This window comes from Petromyzon marinus, chromosome 1 (assembly GCF_048934315.1).
Source record: "Petromyzon marinus isolate PM22_M1 ecotype Great Lakes invasive population chromosome 1, UKy_Petmar_22M1.pri1.0, whole genome shotgun sequence".
NCBI lineage: Eukaryota > Metazoa > Chordata > Hyperoartia > Petromyzontiformes > Petromyzontidae > Petromyzon > Petromyzon marinus.
The window spans coordinates 27683794-27708290 of NC_133667.1; the positions used below are offsets into that span (position 1 = coordinate 27683794).

General features: G+C 41.4%; 1 protein-coding gene across 3 annotated transcripts in view; it reads left to right on the forward strand.

Moving 5' to 3' along the window:
• LOC116939182 (coiled-coil domain-containing protein 33-like) overlaps window positions 1-22567 on the forward strand; it is a 95066-nt gene extending 72499 nt beyond the window's left edge. The window contains exons 15-24 of one of the 3 annotated variants that reach the window (XM_032947288.2): window positions 7084-7325; window positions 8522-8567; window positions 11260-11455; window positions 12127-12215; window positions 14114-14245; window positions 18067-18148; window positions 18886-19004; window positions 19612-19698; window positions 21143-21259; window positions 21854-22567. In XM_032947288.2, coding sequence (XP_032803179.2) covers window positions 7084-7325; window positions 8522-8567; window positions 11260-11455; window positions 12127-12215; window positions 14114-14245; window positions 18067-18148; window positions 18886-19004; window positions 19612-19698; window positions 21143-21259; window positions 21854-21904 — 1161 coding nt within the window. In that variant the 3' untranslated portion in view covers window positions 21905-22567. Of the gene's footprint in view, window positions 1-7083; window positions 7326-8521; window positions 8568-11259; window positions 11456-12126; window positions 12216-14113; window positions 14246-14327; window positions 15441-16746; window positions 18149-18885; window positions 19005-19611; window positions 19699-21142; window positions 21260-21853 lie in introns of those variants that run through there. The other 2 variants (XM_076066508.1, XM_076066509.1) reach the window with 2 other exon arrangements.
• Window positions 22568-24497: the final 1930 nt, after the last annotated feature.

Here is a 24497-nt window from a genome sequence, read left to right on the forward strand (position 1 = left end):
GTCCCACTACTCAAGTGTTGATTATCACCTCTAATAATGCCTGCCCGAACAGTCTATTTAGGTCGAGTGAAAAATATGTAGACATTGTTAAAATGTGTTTTTAGTATGTGTATAACACATTGTATTAATTCCTACAGTATTTACGTTTACTTTATACGAGTCAATGTGATGTCCTTCCCATATGAGCGTTGAGGCAGTGCTCATCTGCTGTTTACAGCCCTGAGCTAGTTGTGGAAATTCAACATTCCTACGGTAGGAATGAGTCTGTCAGACAAGCACTGTTGACATTCCCACAAAGTGGTTCTCGTTTTCACAGACATGGAGAGATGATGGGTCGAATCATTCCACAGCCAGGATTTGAACACGTAACCTTTTGACTCTGAGCCCCACACTCTACCACCTTTCATAAAATACGATTTTGTTAAAATAATGTTATGTTTCTCATTTAATATCACACCCCACACAATGTTTCAAATTGAAATTATTCTCTGCACTCTTTTACAAAAACCAAACAAACCATGCAGTTTAAATATGCCTGAACAGATTACTGAGCATCTGCTCAAATGCACCAGCTGCTGCCTGCTGATTTAAATGCATTGCTGATTAAATAATAATTTATTTCCCAACGAGCGCTGATTGCAACTGTGCTGTGTGCTGCTGGATCAGCAGGATTGCCAATAAAATGCCACCTGTATTTGTATTCAAGGCCATGACTTCATTAGTCTTGCACGGAAAAAGGCAGTGCCGTTTACCCACGTGAACAATGGGCTGCCCTGGAGGCTGATTACTTCCAAAGGCGCCTCAATAATTTAGCCTAATAAAACGTGTTTTAACCGTGGAATTAACCACAAATGTTGCGTTATTTTGAGAATGCCACAGTGCAGCACGAATGCATCACAATTACTTGCCATTACTGCCGGTAATTCTCTGCATTAACAATCATCAGTAATTCACTGCTTGTAAAAAGTGCAGAAATTCGTGGTACATATCGTCGCACTATATATATTCTAAACATACAAAGATCCCCCGTAAAGCCTTCAACAGACTGTTGGAACAAGTGCTGTTCGCCAGTACCTATGAAGGCCGGCCAACACCACGCCTAGCTGCCATTGACTCCCCAGTGCTGGTGTTTACTCACCACCGCACCAGGTACTAATTTAAGGCTCAGTCAACATAGGGGAAGCCCAGGACCGGGTGCAGATATTCGCCACTGTTTTTTGGTCGTGAGCGGGAGTCAAACTCGGGCTGCCAGGTGTATAGCACAGTCTGCTAACCACTGGACCATCACGCCACACACACACAGGCACTGTGTAATATGTTTATAGTACTGTATATACACATGTAAAGCATAAAGAAGCCAATTTTACATGGACAATGTTATTGTCTCATGAGGTCAAATTTCAAAATTAAAGGTGCAGCCATGCACTTGCATGCTCAAGCCGCTGCTGGTGGATGGGCCTTCACTACAGAGAGCTGTAGAGAGATCCCTCTAGATGGTACATATATGTTTAGCGCAGTGGTTCTTAACTTGGGGTGCGCGCGCGCAGCCCCTGGGGTGCGAGACATGGCTAGATCTTTTTAGAAGGTAAATAATAAAAGAAAATTATTTAAGCACGGGCACGTAAGTACAACTACTTGGTTTTATCAAAACTATGTATTTATTAGCATACATTTGTTTACGATTGAAAACCAAAGGGGTGAAGGCTGCAGTAAATGTTAAGAACCACTGGTCTTTTTATATAATTCTTATGTAATCAACGCAGATGTCCAGTAGAGTGCACGTTGCAGACGGGAACAGTGTGTCTGCACTCGTATCGTTATAGATATACTTGCTTAATATAAAAAATAATGTAAATAAATGAGGATTTGTATATATCCTCAGTAGGATCATAGCAACACAACACATCACTGTGTGGTGCCTTACTCTTGGCGACCTACTTAACCTCATGCTCTGTCTGAAATGCATATTAATGTGACATTATTACTACCACAGCCACTTACTAATGGGAGAGGGTGCTTTTACTGGGATTTGGACATGTGAGCAATTGTGTTACTTGTTGGCTTTGTAAAACTGTATTTATCTCATTATTCATGCAGTACACCTGTAGAAACTTTCAGTAATTTCCAGGATGCCACCCAGTCCTAAATTCATATTTAACAGTGTAAGAATCATTATTAATATGTAGGTGATGCTGGTTTGGTTTAACCCGTTAGCACACTGTTGCCAGTTTGATCTCTCGGCATGGCAGTTGAAACAATGATCAAGTTTATTAAATCTCACCGCCTCTGTCCACCCAGAAGTGTAAATAGGTGCATCGCAGTTCGTCCATCGAGAGTTTGTGTGTGGTGGGGTGAAGCATTGAGTACTCCCACCTCATACAAACAATTTCTGGCCAGACTGGAAGTGTAGGCCTACTACCCTTTGAAGGGGCTCTCTAGAGCACCCTATAGTAGGGGCCATTCTACCAGCAGTGGCATTGGATAATAAATTGCAGAGCTGCACCTATTAGTGAAACCGAATGTATGCTGTATGTATGTATAATATTAACTCGACAAAAACAATCCCATATTAGGTCTGGGCATCATAGAAACGATACTTAGTAGTGCATACTGTAAATAATGCAGAACACCTTCGCATATAAATAAGTAATCATGAAAATTAAAATAATGTATAGTCCTCTGTCAATCCATTGCTGGATGAATGCCTCCCCATGCCATATCAATCATGGGGATTGTTTGACTATAACACTGATGATCAGTGCATATTGATGAAAATTGGTGCAGGACCAATAATGGCAATTTCCGCTGATGTTAAGTCATTACTGTGAAACTCACCGGCTTCATAACACACTGCACCAACTACTGTGCCACTGCTAAACCCAGCAAATGAGTATGATATACGTAATGAGGTTAATCTGTGTATGTACATGTAATATCCAATACATTAATCTGGCCAAGTTATATGCTGGCTTAAGGGCCCAACTCCCCACGAATTTGAATTAATTTTGTGGGAAGCCAGCAGTGCTCATTCTGTAGAGAGACTGGTTATGGCCAGATCACCAACAGGGTTCAGCACTGCCCAAAATTCATTTGGGTATAGGGACACACTTGGATCTCACTGGGCATTTAAAGCTGTGATTTCTGATGACAAGCATAACATGTTGAGACGAGTAGTCGATAAAGTAAATTAATTATAGAACATTGTAATCGACTACTTTTTTGTCAGAGATTACTCAGATCTCTGTAAAAATGCCAGCCATCCTTACATTCTTCCTCCTGAAGGCAGGAAACCCCCTACAAGCCACGCCCAGTGTGAAAAGGCTGATGTTACCAATGATGTCACCTATCCCTGGCCATCACCTCCCATGCGCACCTCCCATTAGCATGGTTGGCTACGTATGGTGTGAAAGAAGTTCAACATACATCCAGCAGCATTGACTGGACCAGAGGTGACACTTTTTTTGTTATCAACTATTTTCGTGTTATCCGATGAGCCGACTATTCAAACCGATGATCGGTCGAGTGATTTATTACGTAAATAATTAGACAGCACTGCTCTAAACATTAATATACTTTTGTCAGTACACGGTGCACATTTTATGTTTGAATGCATGTTTATTTCCCATATACAATGTCAGTGTGGATTGAATACGTGTTTTTCTGTTTGGCTAATGGACAGTACATAGGGCTTCCTAATGCACGTGCCTAGCACACTCACTTGAAGTTGTCAGGCGGCAGGCATTCAGACCCTGAAAAGCTTTTAGCAGAAGGTCAACGGAAATTTCTGCTTAGCAATGTTCTCCCCTTTTGTAATGCTGCTGTAAAAGCCTTTTATATTCAAGGATACAAAAGAACAAAATATATTAAATATATCCCGAGGAATGTCGAAAATGTTAATTATTTTTCACAAGTACAAAAAAGGCCTACAAATTACTTCAAAAGTCTTACGTAAAAAAAAATACACTCTTTAAATGTTGTGCGTATAACCACATAGTGGAAACAATCCAACAACACAACAGTCTGCTTTCCGGCATTGGCCTTGGTGTTTTTTTCATATCTAACCAAATTCTCCATCTCAGTCATAAAAAATTTAGGGACCACCACAGACCAATAGGCAAATAGGGAGGTGATTTGGTTTGACCTGATGGTAATAGATTCTGGCAGTGTAATATCACTCCAGGGGACGCGCAGCCATAAAAATGGGCCATATTTCAGCGTACGCATGGCACGGCTGCTTGCCTGCAGGACCTGATAAGACTCTCGCTTGAAGTTTGTCAATGTGTGTAAATCTATCACTTCCATAAAATGTATCTCAGATTGCGATTGACCTCCAAATTGGGTCCAAGCAGGCCAAAGAATATTGGATATAGACTGTGACCTTACTGGGTGCAGGAGGACTGTTAACTTAATGGAAATAAAATGCACTGATTTGTTTTCTTTTTATTTACGTGTAGGGAAAAAAACATATTGGTACAATGAAGCACTATTGTGTGCTTTCCAATTAATGAACAGTGGCTTTGGATGTTTGGTGACTGCTGAAATTTTGGAAAAATAAGCACTGTAATGTGTTTTTTGGGTGACTAACCAATAGATTGCATTTGTGTCTTCCTTGAAAAGTATTTTCCGTGTACACACCCTGCTATAGAAGTACTTTATGGTATGTTCCCTCTCATGGTAAGTTTGTTGGCGTAAATTAAAAATTCCATGCAATAAATGCATCACAGCACACGATTTAGCAAGTCGTGGGTGACGTATGTGTTCGCTTGCTGTATAGGGTGGGCCAGATGTCGTGACCTCCAATTAATTGACCCCCTAGCATTTATTTCCTTTGCATATTCATTTCTGTTTTAAATGAACCTTAAAAATATTACGTTTTAGAGAATTGAGTGTGAGCCACAGGACATCTGGACTCCGCTGTACAATTAACACAGCGACCTGAATTTTATTCCTGCTCATGGCTAGCATCAGTGGCAAGTAACATCGGCACCGGGCTTTGGTTTCCCTTCCCCAGCCCACATCGACCAGCGTGGTGAAGTATGGTCAAAGAACGCCATCAGTTACACAGCACCGCAGTGGTCATCCAGCAGTGGATTGACAAAAGGGCTGCAACTAAATGTATTCATCAGCGCACAGTATTGTGGCCATTGTGTTTTAAGAGTAAATGGCCATGTATGGATATTACTCACCTACGCCACATTTCCATCCCACACATAGTAGGTGCCATTAGTGGTTGCATTTTTTTGTGTGACTTTTAACATCAAAATGTGTGCATTTGTAGTAATTTCCTACTGTTTGCTTCCATTGACTGGATAATTAAAAGGCCAAACCGTAGAAAAATAATCACCGTGTCCACAGATGGATAGCACTTGTAATTTCGGTAAATTGCTCATGAATAAACATGATTCGTCTGGCTCAATTAAGTTATGCTTTTTGCTTGCCTAAATTATGTTCCTTGGACAATGTACAAGCCACCAATAAAAAGGCTAACCCCATCAGCTAAGCAAGAGCATGCATCTGTTTAAAGAGGCATTATGGGGAAATTAATTACATGTTGGCCATGCTCTGAATTAACAAAACACTGATTGTAGGTGCAGAACAGACGGACTTATGTGATATTATTTTTGTTTCCTACATTGGATTCTTAACATTTTCTGGGAGATATTTAAATCGCAACACCTGCTTATGTATGCACGTATTTTGTAAACGAACATATGTAGATGCATTTTTTTTTACTTACATTACCAAATATATTGCAGTGTTCGCCATCATTATTTGTTCGCCATTTTCTGATGAACGCCGTGAACTGCTGCACCTCTCTCCAATCAATATCTGCGGCAGTGTTTTTCACGAATTCTCAGAAAGGGGGACCACTTTCGCCGATAAGACATCATCGGTGTGAGGGCCGCCACACATCTGAAACCATTGCGGTTTGACAGGCAGCACGTGATAAGCCACTTCGGAGGGCTCTCCTTTGTGGACAAGTGGCTTCTGAAAAAGAGCTACATAGCTCAGTGGGCCAAAATAAAAATAGTTCGTTTTCACACCGTACGTAGCCAAACGTGCTAATCGGAGGTGCAATCCCTCAATTTTCAAGATTGTTTGGTATGGAAATATATGTAATGCCTGTGCATATTATTCTGCACCTCCAGTTAAATGTAGGTTAAAGACGTGTTTCTTCTTCTGTTGCTCACATTTTAGTGTTGAACAGATAAACACTTTCTTGCAAATTCTGTCAATACTTGTAGTTGATCGTGTGATTTATCGTATGCTTTCCTTTAAACCACACAATTTCCTTTTCTCATTACATAAGACCAAATTTTATTGCAATCCTGCAGCATGACCTTGTTTAAACGCGGTGTGGCGGCATTCAAAAGCTCAGCGACTCCATGACACAATATTAAACAAAAAGTGTTAAACACTAAACAGGATGTGTAACGCTTTGATCTGCTTGTTGTGTATCAAGAATTCTGCTCAACGGTTTCATCACCCCCACATGTATATGCGGAAAGAGGCTGCATTCTATGCTCATCGCTCAATTGCCACTTGTGTGTTAAATATCTTACCAACACTTTTTGACTTGACAAAGCATTTTGACAGGTAGGCGTTCACGACCAATATCATTCATAATAAAGTTTTTTTGGGTTAGATCGCGGAAGAATAAATGTGTTGTTAACCTGCCACCACCAGACAGCCAATTAGTAAGGTTTGTCACTTAAACGAAACATGCCAATTAATTGCTACGAATTGGCAAAATTGTCGATTTTTCCAGAATTCTGCAGCCTTCCCCAGCCAGAATTCTGGCGAAATCGCCCAATGATGCTGGATGTAATAACCAGGAAACTTCGTACTCAAATTGTAAATGTTGTGGATTTACTCTCCAACACACCGGTGGGCTGAAGTAGGAACTAAATAGCAATCTAACCCAAATAAACTTTATTTTGACAAAGCATTTTGTTGGTGGACACTACATCTTTAGCAGTGGGTGTGCGGGGGAGGGGGGGGGGACACACAGCCCCCCTGCAGCCCTCCCCAGCTATAAAGCTGTCTTATGCAATACAATTTGGTCCGTTGTTTCATTCACAGGAGCCAACGCCGCCATTCCCTCCTTACGATGCGCTGGCGCGAGTGCTGCCCGAATTCGAGCAGCTCTTCCGTGAGGCAACCCCTACCCAGCAGCGCACGGAGGGGCAGCCGGACTCCCAGACACAGCAACAACCGCCCACTCGACAGAACGCGGCCACCCACCAATTGCAGTCGAGCAAGAACTCCACATCCTCGAACAAATCAAAGGCTCACCAGGACCAAAATGACAGCCAGCCACCAGAGTGAGTAGATATTGTCCTGCGGTTTAATTAAAGTCAGTGCTTCACTACCTGCAGTGTTCATGAATAAAACTGAACAACAATGGAGACGGGCACAAATAATCGTGGGCAGATGCATGCTTGGACTTACATTGAGAGGAGACAAGAAGAGAAATATACAGATTGGAGAACACACGCAGGCTAATTACATCATTTAACACGTAGGCTTTCGCGACCAATATCCGTAAGAGGTTTTTTGTGTTCGATCGCGTAAATATATAAACAGGTGGACTTCTCCAGACATCTGGCTGTCGCCTGGTGAAGCTAGTCGTACTCAGATTAGAAATGTTGTGGCTTGGCTCTCCAACACACCGGTGTGCTGTACTAGTGGCGAATTTGCATGTTATGTTTACATGACAACCCTTACTAGTTGGCTGTGTCGGGTGGTGGTGGGTTTAACGACACATCTATATATTTACGCGATTTAACCCAAAACAACTCTTATGAATGATTACATCATTGCTACTTTTTGCACGCGATCAAATTCATCATGATTTGCTCATAAAATACCATGGTCTCAGGCGTACTCAGAATGTTTCATCCACACTTGAATGGTGATGGTGCATTCATTTTTGTTTGCACATCAACCCAATTACTTAATTTCATAAATGATGGATATTTTATCACGTCACAAAATCCTGACGGAAGCCGGGGGGGAGGGAGGGGCAATCCAAATGACGTGACTCTTAATCTTGCAGGAGACTTTGGTTCCAACACATTCTAACACTTTATTGTTTAAGAACGCCACCTTGTGGGTCGTGTATGCAATAACTAATAGTCTCTGTATTCACGATTGTGTAAATAGTACCGTTCTTTAGTCCAGTACAGTACTGTATTCTGAATAAGTGCTGTGAAATGAAATACAATGTGGTATATTTTCTGGCAACTGACGAGTGTTGTTGGTTGTAACTACCAGTGAAACGTCATACCCAAATGTGTTCAATGTTGTTGATTGTACACCAACAGACTGGTGTCCTGAAACAGTGATAAATTGGCACGCTTGTTCACGTGGCAAGATTATGAATTGGCTGTCGGGTGGAGGGGGGGTGTACAACAAACGTTTAACTTACAAGATCTGACCCAAAAAAAACTATTTTGAATCAAAATACAATGCAGTACTTTATTGTTAAATGTGTCTGCATTTTGTTTGTTTGTTTCAGTAACCTTGATGGAGATATCACCACTATTCACAATTACCAGATAAAGGTGGGTAAATACAGCTAGTAGCGGAAAGCCAAAAACAATAATGTTGGAATATTCACCATGGCTATATTCAGGCCCGGACCTGGCCATAGGGCAAATGTCTGTGGGAGAAATTGCAAATGCGAACAGAGTACAGGTGTTTTGGGTTAGATCGCGTAAATATAAACATATCCTATTAAAAAAATAAATAAATGCGCTGTTTAAAAATAAATTTATGCAAACCAACACACCTGAAGACGACCGTTTGAGTTATGGTCGAAACGTCGTGAGAATTTTTTATTGTTATATATATTTTATTATTTTGTTGTTTCCCTTCAACGTGACTTTACCGAAAAAACTAAGAATATATATCCTATTAACTCTATATATACACGCTTCATTGCTTATTTACGCTCTCAGTTGGCAGTAAGTGCCCGTATTTGGCAGGACCTCAAGATTCTTTCTCACCGGCTCATTTGTGTTTTGTGGATCAGCCCCAAACGGGCCAATGAGATCACACGGCAATTTTGGCCCGCTGTGTTTCCAAAATGCCCAGGCCGATTTTTTCATCCCAGTCCGTCCACTGGCTCTACTGATACACAAAGTCATGGGTGTGTATAGTGCGGATGAGTCAGTGTTTATTATACCAATTGTACTCAGGTAAATATAAATATAACTGTCTCATAGCGTTTTATTGTAAGCTCTTAATTTATTATCACCATATTATTTTACCTTCAAGTGTTGTCGGACTGTAAATGGCCACCACAGGGGCAAATGCTACCTCCCCCCCCATCCCCCTTTATTATTTTGCACCTTTTGGGCCTCCACTCTATAGTATTTTTCTTTCTATAACTTTATTTTCAACACACTTTCCAACATCATTACAGTTACACCAATAAACTTTTCTGGGTTACGACCTACATTTGGTTATTCTCGTGGTTTATCAATGCGTTGTGAGGATGTCAGCTAGGAGGTGGGGGGGGGTAGAATAGCTGGTGGAGTTTTATCACGGCCATATCCTGCCACTTTGCTCACTTAATTACTTTTGCTTTAATAACAGCCCCTGTACTTTTCCCAATTTCTTCAGTCCTTAACCTATCTCTTCGACTTATTACAAACACACTTTTCTCCATAGATATTTAGTCGAGGAGATGAGTGTGTTCTTTTACATCAGTCGTTTAAATTACAATACGAACCCTCACCTGAAGACGATTTCCTGTGTTGTGATCGACACGTCGTGATCTACTATTTTTCCATCAACGTGACTTTTGCCGAAAGACCCAAAGAGCACGACACAAGATTGAGACTTGCTAGGGATATCCACAGCGGTGTATTTTCAGGACAAAAGAATCAGCCACCTAAACATCAAATAACAATGCCACCATCTTGGAAAAATGGTGGCCATCTTCGATGTTATTATTACGTGACCTCAGGAATGTGGTGCTTGTATCACCATTTGAAAGACCTCATGTTTTCTGCTCCACTATTTGGCCAAATTTGTACAATTGGGCAAATGTGTATAAGAATGAAATTTTTATTGGCAATCCTCCACTGGCAGCCCTGAGCCATGCCAGGGGCCACCGTTTGCATAAGACAACCACTAGCTGTATACTACCTGGCTTCGCCCGTGACTTGGATTCACCACGCCCGGCCGCCTTTGGCTCCCCAGTGGCGTTGTTCACACCACAACAGTTACTCGTTTGAGGCTGAGTCGACCTAGGGGAGGCCCAGGACCGGTTAAAATAATCGTCACCGGTGGTGGCCGTGAGCGGGAATCGAACTCGGGTCGCCGGGTTCGTAGCGCGGTGCGCTAACCACTACACTACAATGCGTTACGCTTCCACACACACACACAGACAGACACACACACAGACACATACACAGACACACACACAGACACATACACAGACACATACACAGACAGACACACACACAGACACACACACAGACACAGACACACACACAGACACATACACAGCGCGCTAACCACTACACTACAATGCGTTACGCTTCCACATGCGAGGGTCATGTGACAGAATTGACGTCACAGCTCACTTGCCGTGCAGAAAATATATGCATTATTGAGCTCCCCCCCCCCACCCCCTAAAAAAAACAAAAGTGTATTTTTATAATTTTTGCATGGTGTACAGTCTGGAAAGTACCCACATGGCAAAATTTCAAGTTTGTTGCATGTCGGGAAGTACACTAAACATTTTGAACAGACACATATTCACAACTTAGCCTTTTATATATGGAGATGGAGGGACGGTCTGACCGATTTGTAAATATTACAACCATTTCTTTAACTGCAGCAGCATCACTCGGTGTTTGATTTCCAAATGTAAAATCTGAATTGGTCAAATCAGTGCTTGATTTTAGCCGGAACGGTCCTGAATGCCATTTCAGAAATTATTTTTGGCACATCAAATTCATTTCGCCTCATGTTTTCCACATGATAGTGTTCATAGGATTAGGAACTTTAACATAGAATCATAGGAATTTAGGGTTCGCAGATATAAGCTTATTATAGATACGTGTCACTTGCACTCTGGTGGTATTGCCTTTTGCCAACAATCCTTACTCCAAGGTGACCTGGTAATGTTCCGGGAATTTTTTTAGTGTGGAAATTTAGCCCTGGTTAACACCATCATTTATTATTTAAAACTGCACGTGCCATGCACATCATCAAGGGCATGACATCGGTGTGTGCCAGCAGGAGGTGGAGACGTACCGTGTGGGCATGCGGCGCATGGCGGAGGACATCCTGTCCCTGAGAAACGAGGTGATGCGTCTGGAGATTGAGAAGAGTGAACTGCGGCGGCAGATGAGCCTGCACAGGGATGCAGGACGCTTGCTCCTCAGCGATGGCCAGTTTGACGTCATGACAAAGGAAGAGCTCATTGGCCGGCTAGGTCGGTGGCCTTCACATCCCAACACAAGTGGTCTAACCACTGGGTCCAACTCTCGCACTTTGTAAACAATACCATGACACACCTGGCAACGCTGGCTAGCCATCGAACAAAGACGGTCACCGCATCGCGTGCTTTCAGATGCGCTTCTGCGGCCGTCTGGAACGCTCTTCCTTCCGATATGAGGAAGCCACTGGAGCTTTGCACTTTTAATTCTAGATTGAAAACTCGATTTCTTTTTAACTGCTTTTTGTGTTTAACTTGTCCTTCCTCTGCACATCCGATTAGCACGGTTGGCTAAGTACAGTGCGAAAGAAGTTCAACATACCATAAAACACCTGGCAATACAGCAGTGATAGCAGCCCCGTAGCATCTGAGTGGCTAGACGGGGCTGAGCTTCTTCCTGCTGTCATGTCAAAAAATGTTGGCACAATATTTAACACCAGTAGTGGATTTATCATTGAGTGTGAAGTTGCAAGTGAGCGATGAAAATGTGTAAGATTAATGCAGGAATTAACACCAATCCTGATTTGGGCCATAAATACCTTTCCTCCACTTATATGTGGGGAAAAAATGTGTGCAATAGGGTCACGGATAAGAGGAGTTGTATATTGTATTTAATCCTCATGGAGACTTGTATAAGTGGTTTTCCCAACGTGTTTCCTTTTTTTCAGTGGAATTAAAACAGAAGCTGGCGAGCGAGACTGTCACTCTACGGAGCTACAAGGAAAAAGTTCAAAAACTGCAGAATGAATTGATTTGGGTATGTTTCTATTTCGTTAACTTTAGCAGCTCTTTTCAAGAATCCACCAGACCCATGACAATTACAATTGCCCATGAATAATTATGATGGTACACTTCTACCGTGGTAAAATGGTTAGTGCAGTGGACTTTGCAATCCAGAGGTCGCTGGTTCTCTTTTTGCCAGAGAGATAGATGGAGCAAAGTGTGTGTCCTTAAATACCCACGTCTCTGTCCACACATTCCTGCGGAGGGAGCTGGTAGGAACGTTGGGTTGCTCCGTCAATGGCCAGGGTCAACGGCGGCACCACGTGGTGTATTCCGCAAATATGCCTGACTGTGAGGGCGGGCACAAGCCGGCGTGAGTAGGTTAAACGTTGAGTTTTATAAGGGCACCACGGGGTGACCAGCACCTCCCCACCCAGCCCCACCCCTCCCACCCCCCACCCAGCCCCACCCTCCCCACCCAGCCCCACCCTCCCCACCCAGCCCCTCCCCACCCTCCCCACCCTCCCCTCTCCACCCAGCCCCACCCCTCCCATTTTATCGGGGTGTCCGGATACACGTTGACAGACATCCACAGACATACACAATTAATCCCCTGCCTCCTGTGAATTAATCCCGGTTGGGCTTCCAGTCCACTACGTTTCCTACCAGTATAAATGTGTACACCACAGTAGTGGCGTCACTTGGGGGGTGCGGGGGAGGGTGCGGGGGGGGGCGCACCGGGTGACACCATCAGAGGGGGTGACACCATAATGAGTGTCTATAAAAATTTTGTGCAGTGTTTCAGCAGAAATGTATTATTAAAAATATCCCTCTAGTTATAACAACAAAAATTTATTTCGTAAGCCCAGCTTTCATGTACTGTATCAATATACCTACAAGGCAAAACTTTATGCTAATTTACTTTTTGAACCTTCTAATGCGCTCCGGTCAGAGCTGTCATTATTACCCAATTACAATGACACTTCAAATCACGTGTGTCTATGTTGTGTGTCTCTCTCTGTGTGTCTATGTTGTGTGTCTCTCTCTGCTTGTGTGTCTGTCTGTGTGTCTCCGTGTCTGTGTTTTGTCTCTCTGAAATTTAGTTCTACCTGATGACGACTGCTTGTGTTGCAATCGAAACGTCGTATTCTATTATTTAATTTTCTTTCTAATTGACTTTACCGAAAGAACCAAAGAGTAAACAAAACACACAAAATAGATTCTTGAATCGATTCTTAACCCATAATTATAACTTTTTCATCACATCGCTGGGGAAGAGGTTGGGGTCGTGGGGGTGACTTGTTACACGCAGGGCTGATGGAGCAAGCAAAACTGTCCAAATAAGACTAAAAGGAAAATATAAATAAAATGTAGGGAAAATATTTGAAAAAAAAATTGCAAAGGTTTTAACCGCGACCATTAATTCATCAAGTCGCTGTGGGGCTGGCTGTGATATCGTTACTGGCCAATTCATGTGGTGGCTTTAGGGGCCGCAGCCCTGGGATTAGATTTTGAGGACCACACAAACATGCATGCTACTGTATAATGGTTGAACCGCAATACAGAAGCGCTGTTATAAATGACTCGATTTTTTGGTTACCGATTTTAAACTATGTAACGCGCCTTGAGCTAAGGCACTATATAAATGTAAGATAAAGGTAATTTGGTCTTTATAGCAATGTATATTACCACCAGTCATTAGCCGAAATTAAAACCGTTTTGCTGGTTTTAACTTGAGTTTCTTACCAGATCATGTGTCGTTTTACAAAAACAACTGAACAAAATAACCAAGATAAATAACAGTGGCATGTTTGGCATCGAGCACAGGTAAAGGGAAAGAGCAGCCGTCAAAACTTGAATGGTCACGGGCCCCCCCCCCCCCCCCCATTCGACGCTAATCGAACCCTTGCTTGTGTCCTTTGTGTTTCGCAGAAAGCCGATCGGGAGAAGGAGCTGGTCCGGTTGCAGCTGGCTCACCGGCAGCAGCAGGCAGTGCTGCTGCGCTACCAGGAGAGGGCAGCGCGCCCGGCACGGCTGGAAGACACGGTGCGGCAACAGGAAAAGGTGATGCGCCGCAGACTTCGAGACGTCTCACTTCCACTGACATTCTCGCGCTCTAAACACAACGGATTGTCTCGCCTGGCAGTCGGTCGTATTGAGGCACGCCAATGGCTTGGACTCGCGTGGGAGTTAACTCCAAGCCGAACGAGGCCATAAGGAAACTGGAGCCCTGTGTGAGTCATGTTACTTTGGTCATTGTTTAACATGAGTGGGTGTTTTATATTTACAATCATGTGTTAGCCAAGATACTTGGACCACAGAAGCAATAAAAAAAAAGTTGACTTGAGCTACAGTGACCCCACAAATTATTGGCCGATATCAAACATGAGTACGATTTCGAAGGTCATGGAGCGCCTTTGTCTGAAGCGGTTACTTCCCCACGTCCCTTTCGACGGGCAAATTCAACCCGTTGCAGTCGGCGTACCGGAAGTTCCACAGCACTGAGATGGCTTTACTAAAGGTCACTGATAAACTCTACAAGATCATGGACTTGTTTCGCACCATACGTAGCCAACCATGGCAATTGGTTTGAAACAAGTGAGTTGAGTTGTCAACCTATATTTGAAAGTGCATAGCTCCATTGGCATGCTAACATCGGAAGGAAGAGCGTTCCAGATGGCCGCAGAAGCGCATCTGAAAGCGCGCGATGCAGTGATTGTCTTTGCAGAAAGGGTTGGTAGATCTGTAGATTGTGCCCGCTGGGTTAGCTTCGCCATATTCCAGTCTTTAAGAGATGCATGCCAATATTTTAATGCCACATTAAGGTGCACACAAAGGAGATAATGATTAAATACAAGAGTAAAACTTGACGATGTGGAAAATGTTTAACACGTAGGCTTTCTAGACCAATATCATCCATAATATAGGTTTTTCGGGGTCGATCCCGTGAATATAAATGTGTCGTTAAACCCACCACCACCCGACACAGCCAATTTGTAAGGATTGACACGTAAACAGAACATGCCAATTCGTCACTAGTACAGCACACCGGTGTGTTGGAGAGCCAAGCCACAATATTTACAATCTGAGTATGACGTTTTTTACTGTTGTAATAATGTTGTATACAGGCTGTGAGAATTACTCTTTGGTTTTTTCGGTACAATCACGTAGAAATAATAAAATATAAAATTATATAATAGCTCGATTGCAACACAAGCAATCATCATCAGGTACAGAATTAACACAGACACATCAGGGGACACAGAGAGAGGCGGAGGAGCGCACTAAATCAAACCCAGTGTGCTCATCCGCCTCTCTCTGTGTCCCCTGATGATGTCTGTGTTAATTCTGTACCTGACGATGATTGCTTGTGTTGCAATCGAGCTATTATATAATTTTATTTTTTATTATTTCTACGTGACTGTACCGAAAAAAACCAAAGAGTAATTCCTGCAGTCACGAAAGCACCTAATCAAGGCTGTGAGACGTTACCCCATATACATGCATATGAAGACTTTTATATACCCTTGTACTGTGCTATGTCCATGAAAGGTGCGGGAAGGTAATATTGCGTGAGTGGCGGTAATATAAGCACCACAAGCACACCTATTGGTGTCTATAAATCACCTTCCGTGCGTTTTATTCTTATAGGCATCTCTTAATTTCGGCTGAATGCAATTAACTGAAGGTGATAAACTCTGATTACAGTACTTATATAGTCATTATTCTTATGATTCGTATGATTCTGTTGGTCCTTGCAACGACACTTCTAGTTATTTAATTATTTAACGTCATGGGGAGGGGGGTGTAATTTTGACGGAGGTTACAGCAAGTAGCCACAGCAATTACGTAGCCTGTATCATTGGAATTTCACAAGGTTTGGCCATTCTTTTATTTTCATAAACACAAGATTGGTAGTGAGGGGGAGCGAAGTGGTTACCATGGAGAAGTTGGTTAACATACGGGAGAGTAAAGAGCTATGCACGTTGGTCAAGGAGGATCTCAAGCAATTTAATGAATAAAAAATTCAAATAGTATTCCTCGTGATGCACTTGATGAGCCACAGTGTATAGAAATTGCTTGGGTAGGTTGGTTTGCTTCAGCTGTTAGTGTGCTCATCATTACGATGTATACTGCGTTTATCCTTGGTGAATAATCTCAGTGACACATTGGTTTATTGGTTGTCAACCCATAACTCACCTGCTATCTCTTCCTTTCCGTGTGTTACCCAATGTATCTGCACCTGAAGTATAATCTGCAGTGAGGACCGCCGTGATGTCACTTTAACTGACTGCTCATCCTGACTGATCTGCATGTACTTTATGGCACTTTGCAGCACAATATAAACACCTGAATACAAAAAAAATAGAAGTCACGTGTACAATTTGTGGTTCACAGTACATTGACATATCCAATGGAAAATTTTCACCGGCATCGATAAGTTGATATTCATATGAATCTGTTTTGTTTACTGTGTTCATTAAGTACAGTACGCATGGTTCCACGTGAGGAGCAGCTTGTGACTCCGGTATGAGCAGTCGACAAAATTTCCCTCTGTTTTTCAGGTTCATGGTGACACCTGTAGCCAGGGCTTAACTTCTCACTTGCAAGGCTGGTTTGAAGGAGGATTTTCGGCATGAGGCACTTCCACGAGAGTGCAAGCTGCACCTTTCTATAATTACACTCTATTATTGTATCATATATTCCTATAACCCCACGAGGACAAAATAACATGCAGTGGATGTGGAACGACAAAGTAATTTCTGGAGCAGCCTTCCGGACTGTTCTGGCTGAAGCTAAACACTGCCCGTAGGTGATTCAATCGATGACTGTAAGACAGGTATCGTGATGTAAGCCACCAGTGCTGGGTGTCCACTAGTTCTTCTGGGGACTCAGAGACCACATGCGCATGTCTGATGGAGAAGAGACACTCCATCACATTTGCGTTATTTACTTGAACTGTCTGCACACATTCCCTGAAACCCGATACAAAATGTGTCGTTTCCTCAAATTGGTGCCACGAGTTGCCACTGCTCTACCTAACTTCTTAACTTAAGACCGGTAAAGCATGATTTTTTTTAGATGTTTTATTTTATTTGAGATTGCTTCGTACTTTTATTTTAGATTTGCGAGTAATGTAGTGGACCCCATGTTATGTATAGGTGTCTTCAAGAATGTTGCTTTTTTAAAGGAGGAAGTTTATGCTTTAAATACCATTTTAATTTATAAAGATGAGAAACCAATCCGGTACAAGCGGTGAAGTATAATAATTTAATTGCAGGTCGTTTTAGGCATTTTAAAGTTTTAATGTATATACTCTCATGGACAGTCGTGTATGCCTAATCTGTATTCTAAAAACGAAGGTATTTAATAGATAAATAGATTACATTTATTTTAGCAGGAAGGGCCCAATTAGCTAAACTAAACTTTTTGTTTGTTTTTACCAGATAAGGCCTACTGAGCTAACTAGATCTTTTTCAGCAGCAACCTGGCCACAACTGATAGAACAACGAAGTGGCTTATCATGTTAATTTTTTTAGCAGCTAGGTTCTTAGTTAATAATGCCATGCACAGTCTCTCGTGGTGATGTGTAATTTAAATTGACTTACCAGGCTTCAAACTTCGTTGTATTTGATAAAGACTATACATTGACATTATGATTACTCGTTATGTAAGTTGTATCTATTGCGTGCTGTTAAAATAAAGTATTTCCGTGAATGCTTTAGAAAATTTATGATTATTTGTATTAACTAACATTTCAGGTAAGCGGGAAATATTGGTAACTGTGGCCCATGACCGTTCATAATGTTTTAGCAAAGTTAATTTATAATTGAATTTCAAGTGCATTAATCATGAAGTGATGGTCCTTACCGTTATCCCCATAGGTGATAGAAAAAATGGAAAAATTGCTGGAAAGAAGCGTTGCATCAAATTCAAATGGAAAAACTGAAAACAAATCACATAAAGGTAATGTTTTTTTTTACGTAATTCTATTTTCCTCTCAGTATTGTGCGATTGTTGTCATTTTGCAATAGAGGGGTTGCATTTTTTGAAAGCAAGGTAAGTACATCACGGTAGTTAATTCGAGAAGACATACATCTAGTAATCGTGTAAAAAAAGTTAGCTAAACTATTGTTCACTTTATCAGGCAAGGCCCACTGAGCTATAGAGCTCTTATTCAGACGCTTGCTGGCCACAAATGATAGCTCAATGATGTGGCTTATCATGTGGAAATGTATAGCATCCGAATACTCTCAAGAACATGGGTGGCCAGATAGTTGAGTTTCCACTGCTAAGATCCTGAAGTCGAATCTAAGTTTCTGCCACGTGTGATTAAACCGGGTTCTCAAGTGTGGTGAGTTAACGGTCTCCGCCCATTACTTTGCAAGAGCTCCAGATTCATATTTCACGGTCTGTATGTATGTATGTTGTTGAACTTCTTTCGAACCGTACGTAGCCAACCATACTAATCGGAGGGGCATGATGCCGATCAGACAAGTGGAGTAAAAATTGCAAAAGAAATATTAATTTTGCAAACGAGGTGTGGTCAACCACAAATTTCTTTGCGACGTGCTTCCAGCATACATGCACTATACGCAATAATTGTATTTAAGCGGAGGGGTGTTTTTTGTATTTAATTAGCCATTTGTACGTAAAAAGCGACATTGTATTCATGCTTTACGCGAAATTATGGCGTCCACCAGGTAATGAGGGTGAGCGCACCACCAGGGATATGCAGCTGGTGCTTTTGGTGGAAAATGCTCGCCTGCGGCATGAACTTGAGATGATTCGGGCAGCTGATGTCATCCCCACCATTCACATGGTAATGATGTCTACGGTACATGGTTGATATGAGCATTTCCTGCCTCATGCTGGAATTGACCAACACTTATCTCTTTATTACTTCCACCTGTACCTACGTTTTTCTGGTGCCTCTTGCTCTCGTTAGTTGCACTCGTTAATATTGCACTCGTTCTGTGCAATATTGATGTTATTCTCTCTTGTTTGTCTTGCTTCTATGCTCATGCACCCTCGTAAAGTAGCCAGGAAACAAGCTACACGGAAGCATCTGTGTAACAAATGAAATTAACTTGAAATGTATATATTGGTCTCCGATGTGTTGTCGAGTCGTACAGCACATTTTCGGTATTTTGTCCGACGTTTCTGTCCACATCACTGGGAGCTCCTTTGGCTTCCAGCACGTGGAGCAAAAAGGTCGGACATCGTGCCGAACAACAGGTCATACAATTCGAAAACACAACAGAGAGCTACTTGAAACAACTGAGTAGAACCGACTCTCTATTTAGTTTTAAAAATTCCCGCTGCGCGTTTTATACATTGTAATAATTTATTTAATGCTTCATATGCCACATTTTTATTAATGTGTTTTAAAAAACTTGTTTGATAGGTTCTCTTTGGTTTCATATTAGGTGGAGCCCTTTCATGACCAGGAGAAATTGGGTCTTCTTGCTCGACTGGAGAGAGCAGAAGGTCGCACACACTCGCTGGAGGAACAGGTATGATCGAGTTACTTTGGACACGTGACAAGAACGACATATATTGATTTAAAAGCCCTTTACAGCATCAATTTACCCACTGCCCAGGTACCATATTCAAACTTTTTGAGCAATCTTCATTGTCCCTGACTCACAGGATTTTGAAAATTGTATTGCCTTTTTATGGGTTGACTCATGTGTCATTACATTAGGGTATATATTCTTGAATTCTAGATTTAAAGCTTTCGTGACTGCAAGGATCCATACTCCCTGGTTCTATTGGGTAAAGTCACGTAGGTAAAAAATAAATCGAACTAAACATTAAACTAATTTCAATGGTGCAGTATATTTTTCAAGTAGTGGTACCCCAAACTTTCGCAGCTCTTATAAATTCCCTTTTCACACCATCAATAGGTAAACTCCCCCCCCCCACCCGCGCCAAACGACAAGTCCACCGGCACGTACACCACCTCTTTTCTAAAATCGGCCAATCAAATGCTAATGTTATGGTAATTTCTTTGTCGGGACACCTTGTTTGCTCGCACACAGCTTAAAGGTCCACGGTCTGATCGTGGCTGTGTTTCACTCCAGCGCTGTCCTCGAGACAGCCTGATCCCTTCACCTGATGAAGGCCGCTTGTGTTGTGGCCGAAACGTCGTGATTTTTGTTATTTTATTTTTTACCTACGTGACTTTACCCAATACAACCAGGGAGTATATATTCTTGGTTCTTTCGGTAAAGTCACGTAGAAGGGAAACAATAAAATAAAAAAAATATATAAAACAATAAAATTCTCACGACGGTTCGACTGCAACACAAGCAATCATCATCAGGTGTGAAAACCACAGCAAGTGGTTTTCACACCTGATGATGCTTGCTTGTGAAAACCACAGCAAGTGGTTGAAAACCACAGCAAGTGGTTTTCACACCTGATGATGATTGCTTGTGTTGCAGTCGAAACGTCGTGAGAATTGTATTGTTTTATATTTTTATTCTTTTATTGTTTCCCTTCTACGTGACTTTACCGAAAGAACCAAGAATATGAATCCCTGCAGTCACGAAAGCTTTAAATCAAAATTTTACATTAGGGTAATTCAATGGAGTCTCTCATTTTTCATTTTATGGTTGAGAACCATTGATATTGGAAAGTAAATCTGCACCACTGACTCATAGCATTGCCCCATGCTTCCTGAAAGAGGCAGATACTTTCTTTGGTGCATTAATCCACAACTTGATGTGTGTAGCACAGCATTCATCACACGAAAAAAATCAGCACATTTTGCCATTGCTATGCAGCCTGGACATCTGTGGAAAGAACAGCTTCATAGCTCATCGAATTCCTCCAGTCTGAATACAGATTCGGATTCTGAGTCACATGTTCACTAACCGCGGCGCTCATCTTAAACCATTGAACAAATGATCAGGTTGAACAATCGTGGCTTCTCTTCATTTATGCCCTGATTAGATTCAGGAAAATGCGAGAAGATGGGGCCAAGAGAAGCAGGACCTGTTGGACCGACTGACGGAACGGCAGCATGGTTTCACCAGAACGTCTACTCTCATCTTTGATGACGCGTCACCAGTAAGACGGCAGAGCCAGTCAATTAATTCATTTCCATGAAATGCCTATAGATAACGTAGCAATGTTAATGAACAGTGTAGCCTGATTTTGGACGTACACCGCTTAAGTTATAGAACGTTAAAACAACTGTCCAACTAAGGTTGAAAGCATTAGTGTGCATTAGCTCCGTCCATCTGTTCGTCCTTGACCTGGGAGAGAGAGGGCATTATAGCTCAAGTAAAACATATATTATTGACGAACCTCCACTATAGAGTGCAGCTTGCGACTCTTACCCCATTGAACGCTGGATAAATGTATCAAAAGGTTTCCTAAAGCTTGGAGATGTACACTAGACCCAAAATAACTATTTGCAAATATGCAAATTATTTTTGCCCTCATAGCCACCGGCTTCAATACATCCTATTAAACACTTCCGCAGACTAACACATGTTGGAAAGCGTTTTGTAATTCATGCATTTGCCTGGTTGTTCTTACTTATTGTTTGAAAGGGAAACTAACCGTGGACTTTATATATATGTATATAGCATATATATTTAAATATTTGTATTAGTTCTACTTATCTATAATAAATGTTACATGAATATTCTGTTTCAGAGTGACATCATGGAGTCTCCAAGGAGGCATGGGCAGTTGGATCCATTGTAATGGTCAATGAATGTTTTGAGAGCATCAAGGTAGCTTATATATTTTTTTATCTTATTCACAGTGGAGACACGTATTTGAAGGAAAAATGTGTACTAAATAAATTATGGAGTTTACATCAATACAATTGCGTTTTTTAAAATAGCATTGGAAATATTTCAATTGTTTAAATGTCCTCTTATTACACATTGCACACGTTCTATTTATCAATATAGTTTGTGCATTTTTAATTATGAAAAAAAAAGAAATGTATTACTATTACTGTACTAATTTAGTCTGCGATGTGCAAGGTGATTAATTTATAGATACCCCCACTGGTTTCTAACGACCCCCTTGATTGCGTATTAACGTAGCAGGTGACTGAATATTGTAAAAGTGATGGCTTCATATTTTACACGGGCGAGAGTTAAAATAATAGGAGTGGAGTGAGATTGGTGGGAAACGTGTGCAGGCTTTGAAATCAAATTTTAGTTCTCTCTGTTATTTCTCCCTGCGTTATTATTGCTTTATTGCCTTATCTGTATGCTGGGTGAACCCTGTATATCTCATTATAACTGCAACCTTGAAATTGTATGATGAGTTTAAGCCCTGACCAGGGTCACCTTAGCCCCATCGCCCTTCTTTGGATTAGTGATCAGCCAAAAAGAATAAACGTTTATTCAGGTCGCTCCTGTGCTGTTCTATTCAAATATTTGTGCCCACCATACGAACGTGCCATTTCTACCATCAAATCAAAACCACCAGAGGAGATGGCCACCGTCCAATACTTGTTCACGTTGGGAATCTTGAAAGTGTTTAATTAGATATTCCAACTCAATAATGATATGAAATGTATGTAAATGGTATATTTTATATATCCATGATTATGTATTTAATATTATTTGGAGCAAAAAATATATATGTACTGCATTTACTGTCAAATGCTCTGTGTAAAAATGCTGCATTTGGCTAACAAGAGTCAGCCATGCGTGGGTAGATTTGTTGATTAACAAGTTTACAACTGTTTTTAGAATAACGTTATTGTGTATTATAATTGTCTTATTATAATTGCAATATTATAACAAAATCGAACAATGTATCAGTTGTACTACATTGACACGGATGATATTGTGTTGGCTTCTCAGTGAAATTACAGTGCAGTCAATGTAACTAAGGAATTGTAATTAGTTGCATTTACACTATGGTCTTCCAAATTGATAAATGTTTTAATCTAACATTTAGGAATGTTGTTATAACTCCAACTTGATTGCATCCGATTAATGATGCGTTTATAATTTTGAGAGGCTTCACAGTTTTGATTAAAAATGTTAGAATCTTCACTTCGACATTCAGTGCACAGGTGCGATGAGATGGTTAATATGAAAGTGATCAACGTATTTTTACATAGCCCATATAAAATGTAATCCTGTCGAGTATTGTATAACATCGCTCATAACATGACTCCTAAAGTTATAGAATTTTCACTCCAGAATCCTTACTCATTTGTAAAGGCCATGATCCACTGGGGGGAATTTTAGAGCAATGGTTTGCTGGCAATCGTCACCGTAAATTATTGGGGCAGCTTGTTGCAGACATTTGGGGTTCGAATCTGGCAGGCCGCCCTGTTAATACTGCGGGTGTATTGACCATAACATGCCATTTGCTAAATATTGGATGTTATAGATCCCTTAATGCCATTCTAAAAGAGTAGGACTTTGTGTGCAGTCGTCGTGGTCCAACTTAGACAATTTATAACATTTTCCTTCAAAATGCTCAATTGGGATTGCACATAGCAACATCGCCCCTACTGCAAAACTACTGCAGACTATATTTCACACCTCCAATTATCACGGTTGGCTACGTATGGTGCCAAAGAAGTTCAACATATATACATACATGAAACAGCGCTTTCAGATAGCCTTGCGCTACAAGAATGGCGTGAATGCCAAACCTACTCATGATTGATTTCAATGATTGGCACCAGCATTTTTACATTGTAAAAAAATAGAATTTCCCCAAATCTGAACAAGTCCCAAGTGGGCCATTCGGACAGCAGCTTCCAATCAGATCATCAATCATGAGAAAGCTCATGATTGATGTCAATCTGTGTACGTAAAAATGATGGCATCAGGTCACTGCGTGAGTAGGCGATGATGGTTATTATTTTTTACTATATTTTACCCATGATAATCTCACTGAGTCTCAGCAGTGATTTTCAAAATGGTCTTGTCAAGTTTTTGCAGTTGGGGCTGGTGATTGCGATGTATATTCCAATTGAGTAATTCGCAGGTAATTTTTCAAATTTAGAAAATGCGGACCATGATGCCTGCACACAATGGCTTACTCTTGTGAATGACCGAATTGGATCTTTCGTGTCCATTGTGCAGTAGATGTATGGTTTGGTGGTGTGATGTGATGGTATAGTGAGATGGTCTGTGGTGTTGTGAGAGGGTGTTATGGTGTGGTGAGAGGGTATGATGATGTGATGGCCAGTAATAATAAGAATGCGATTTATAACGCGCATAATATTTCACAGCCCTATATCACCATGGCTGAGGCTGTGACTTAAGTTTCGCTTAAGAGCAGATGTCGAGTGAATGCCGTGAATGCGCAGTGG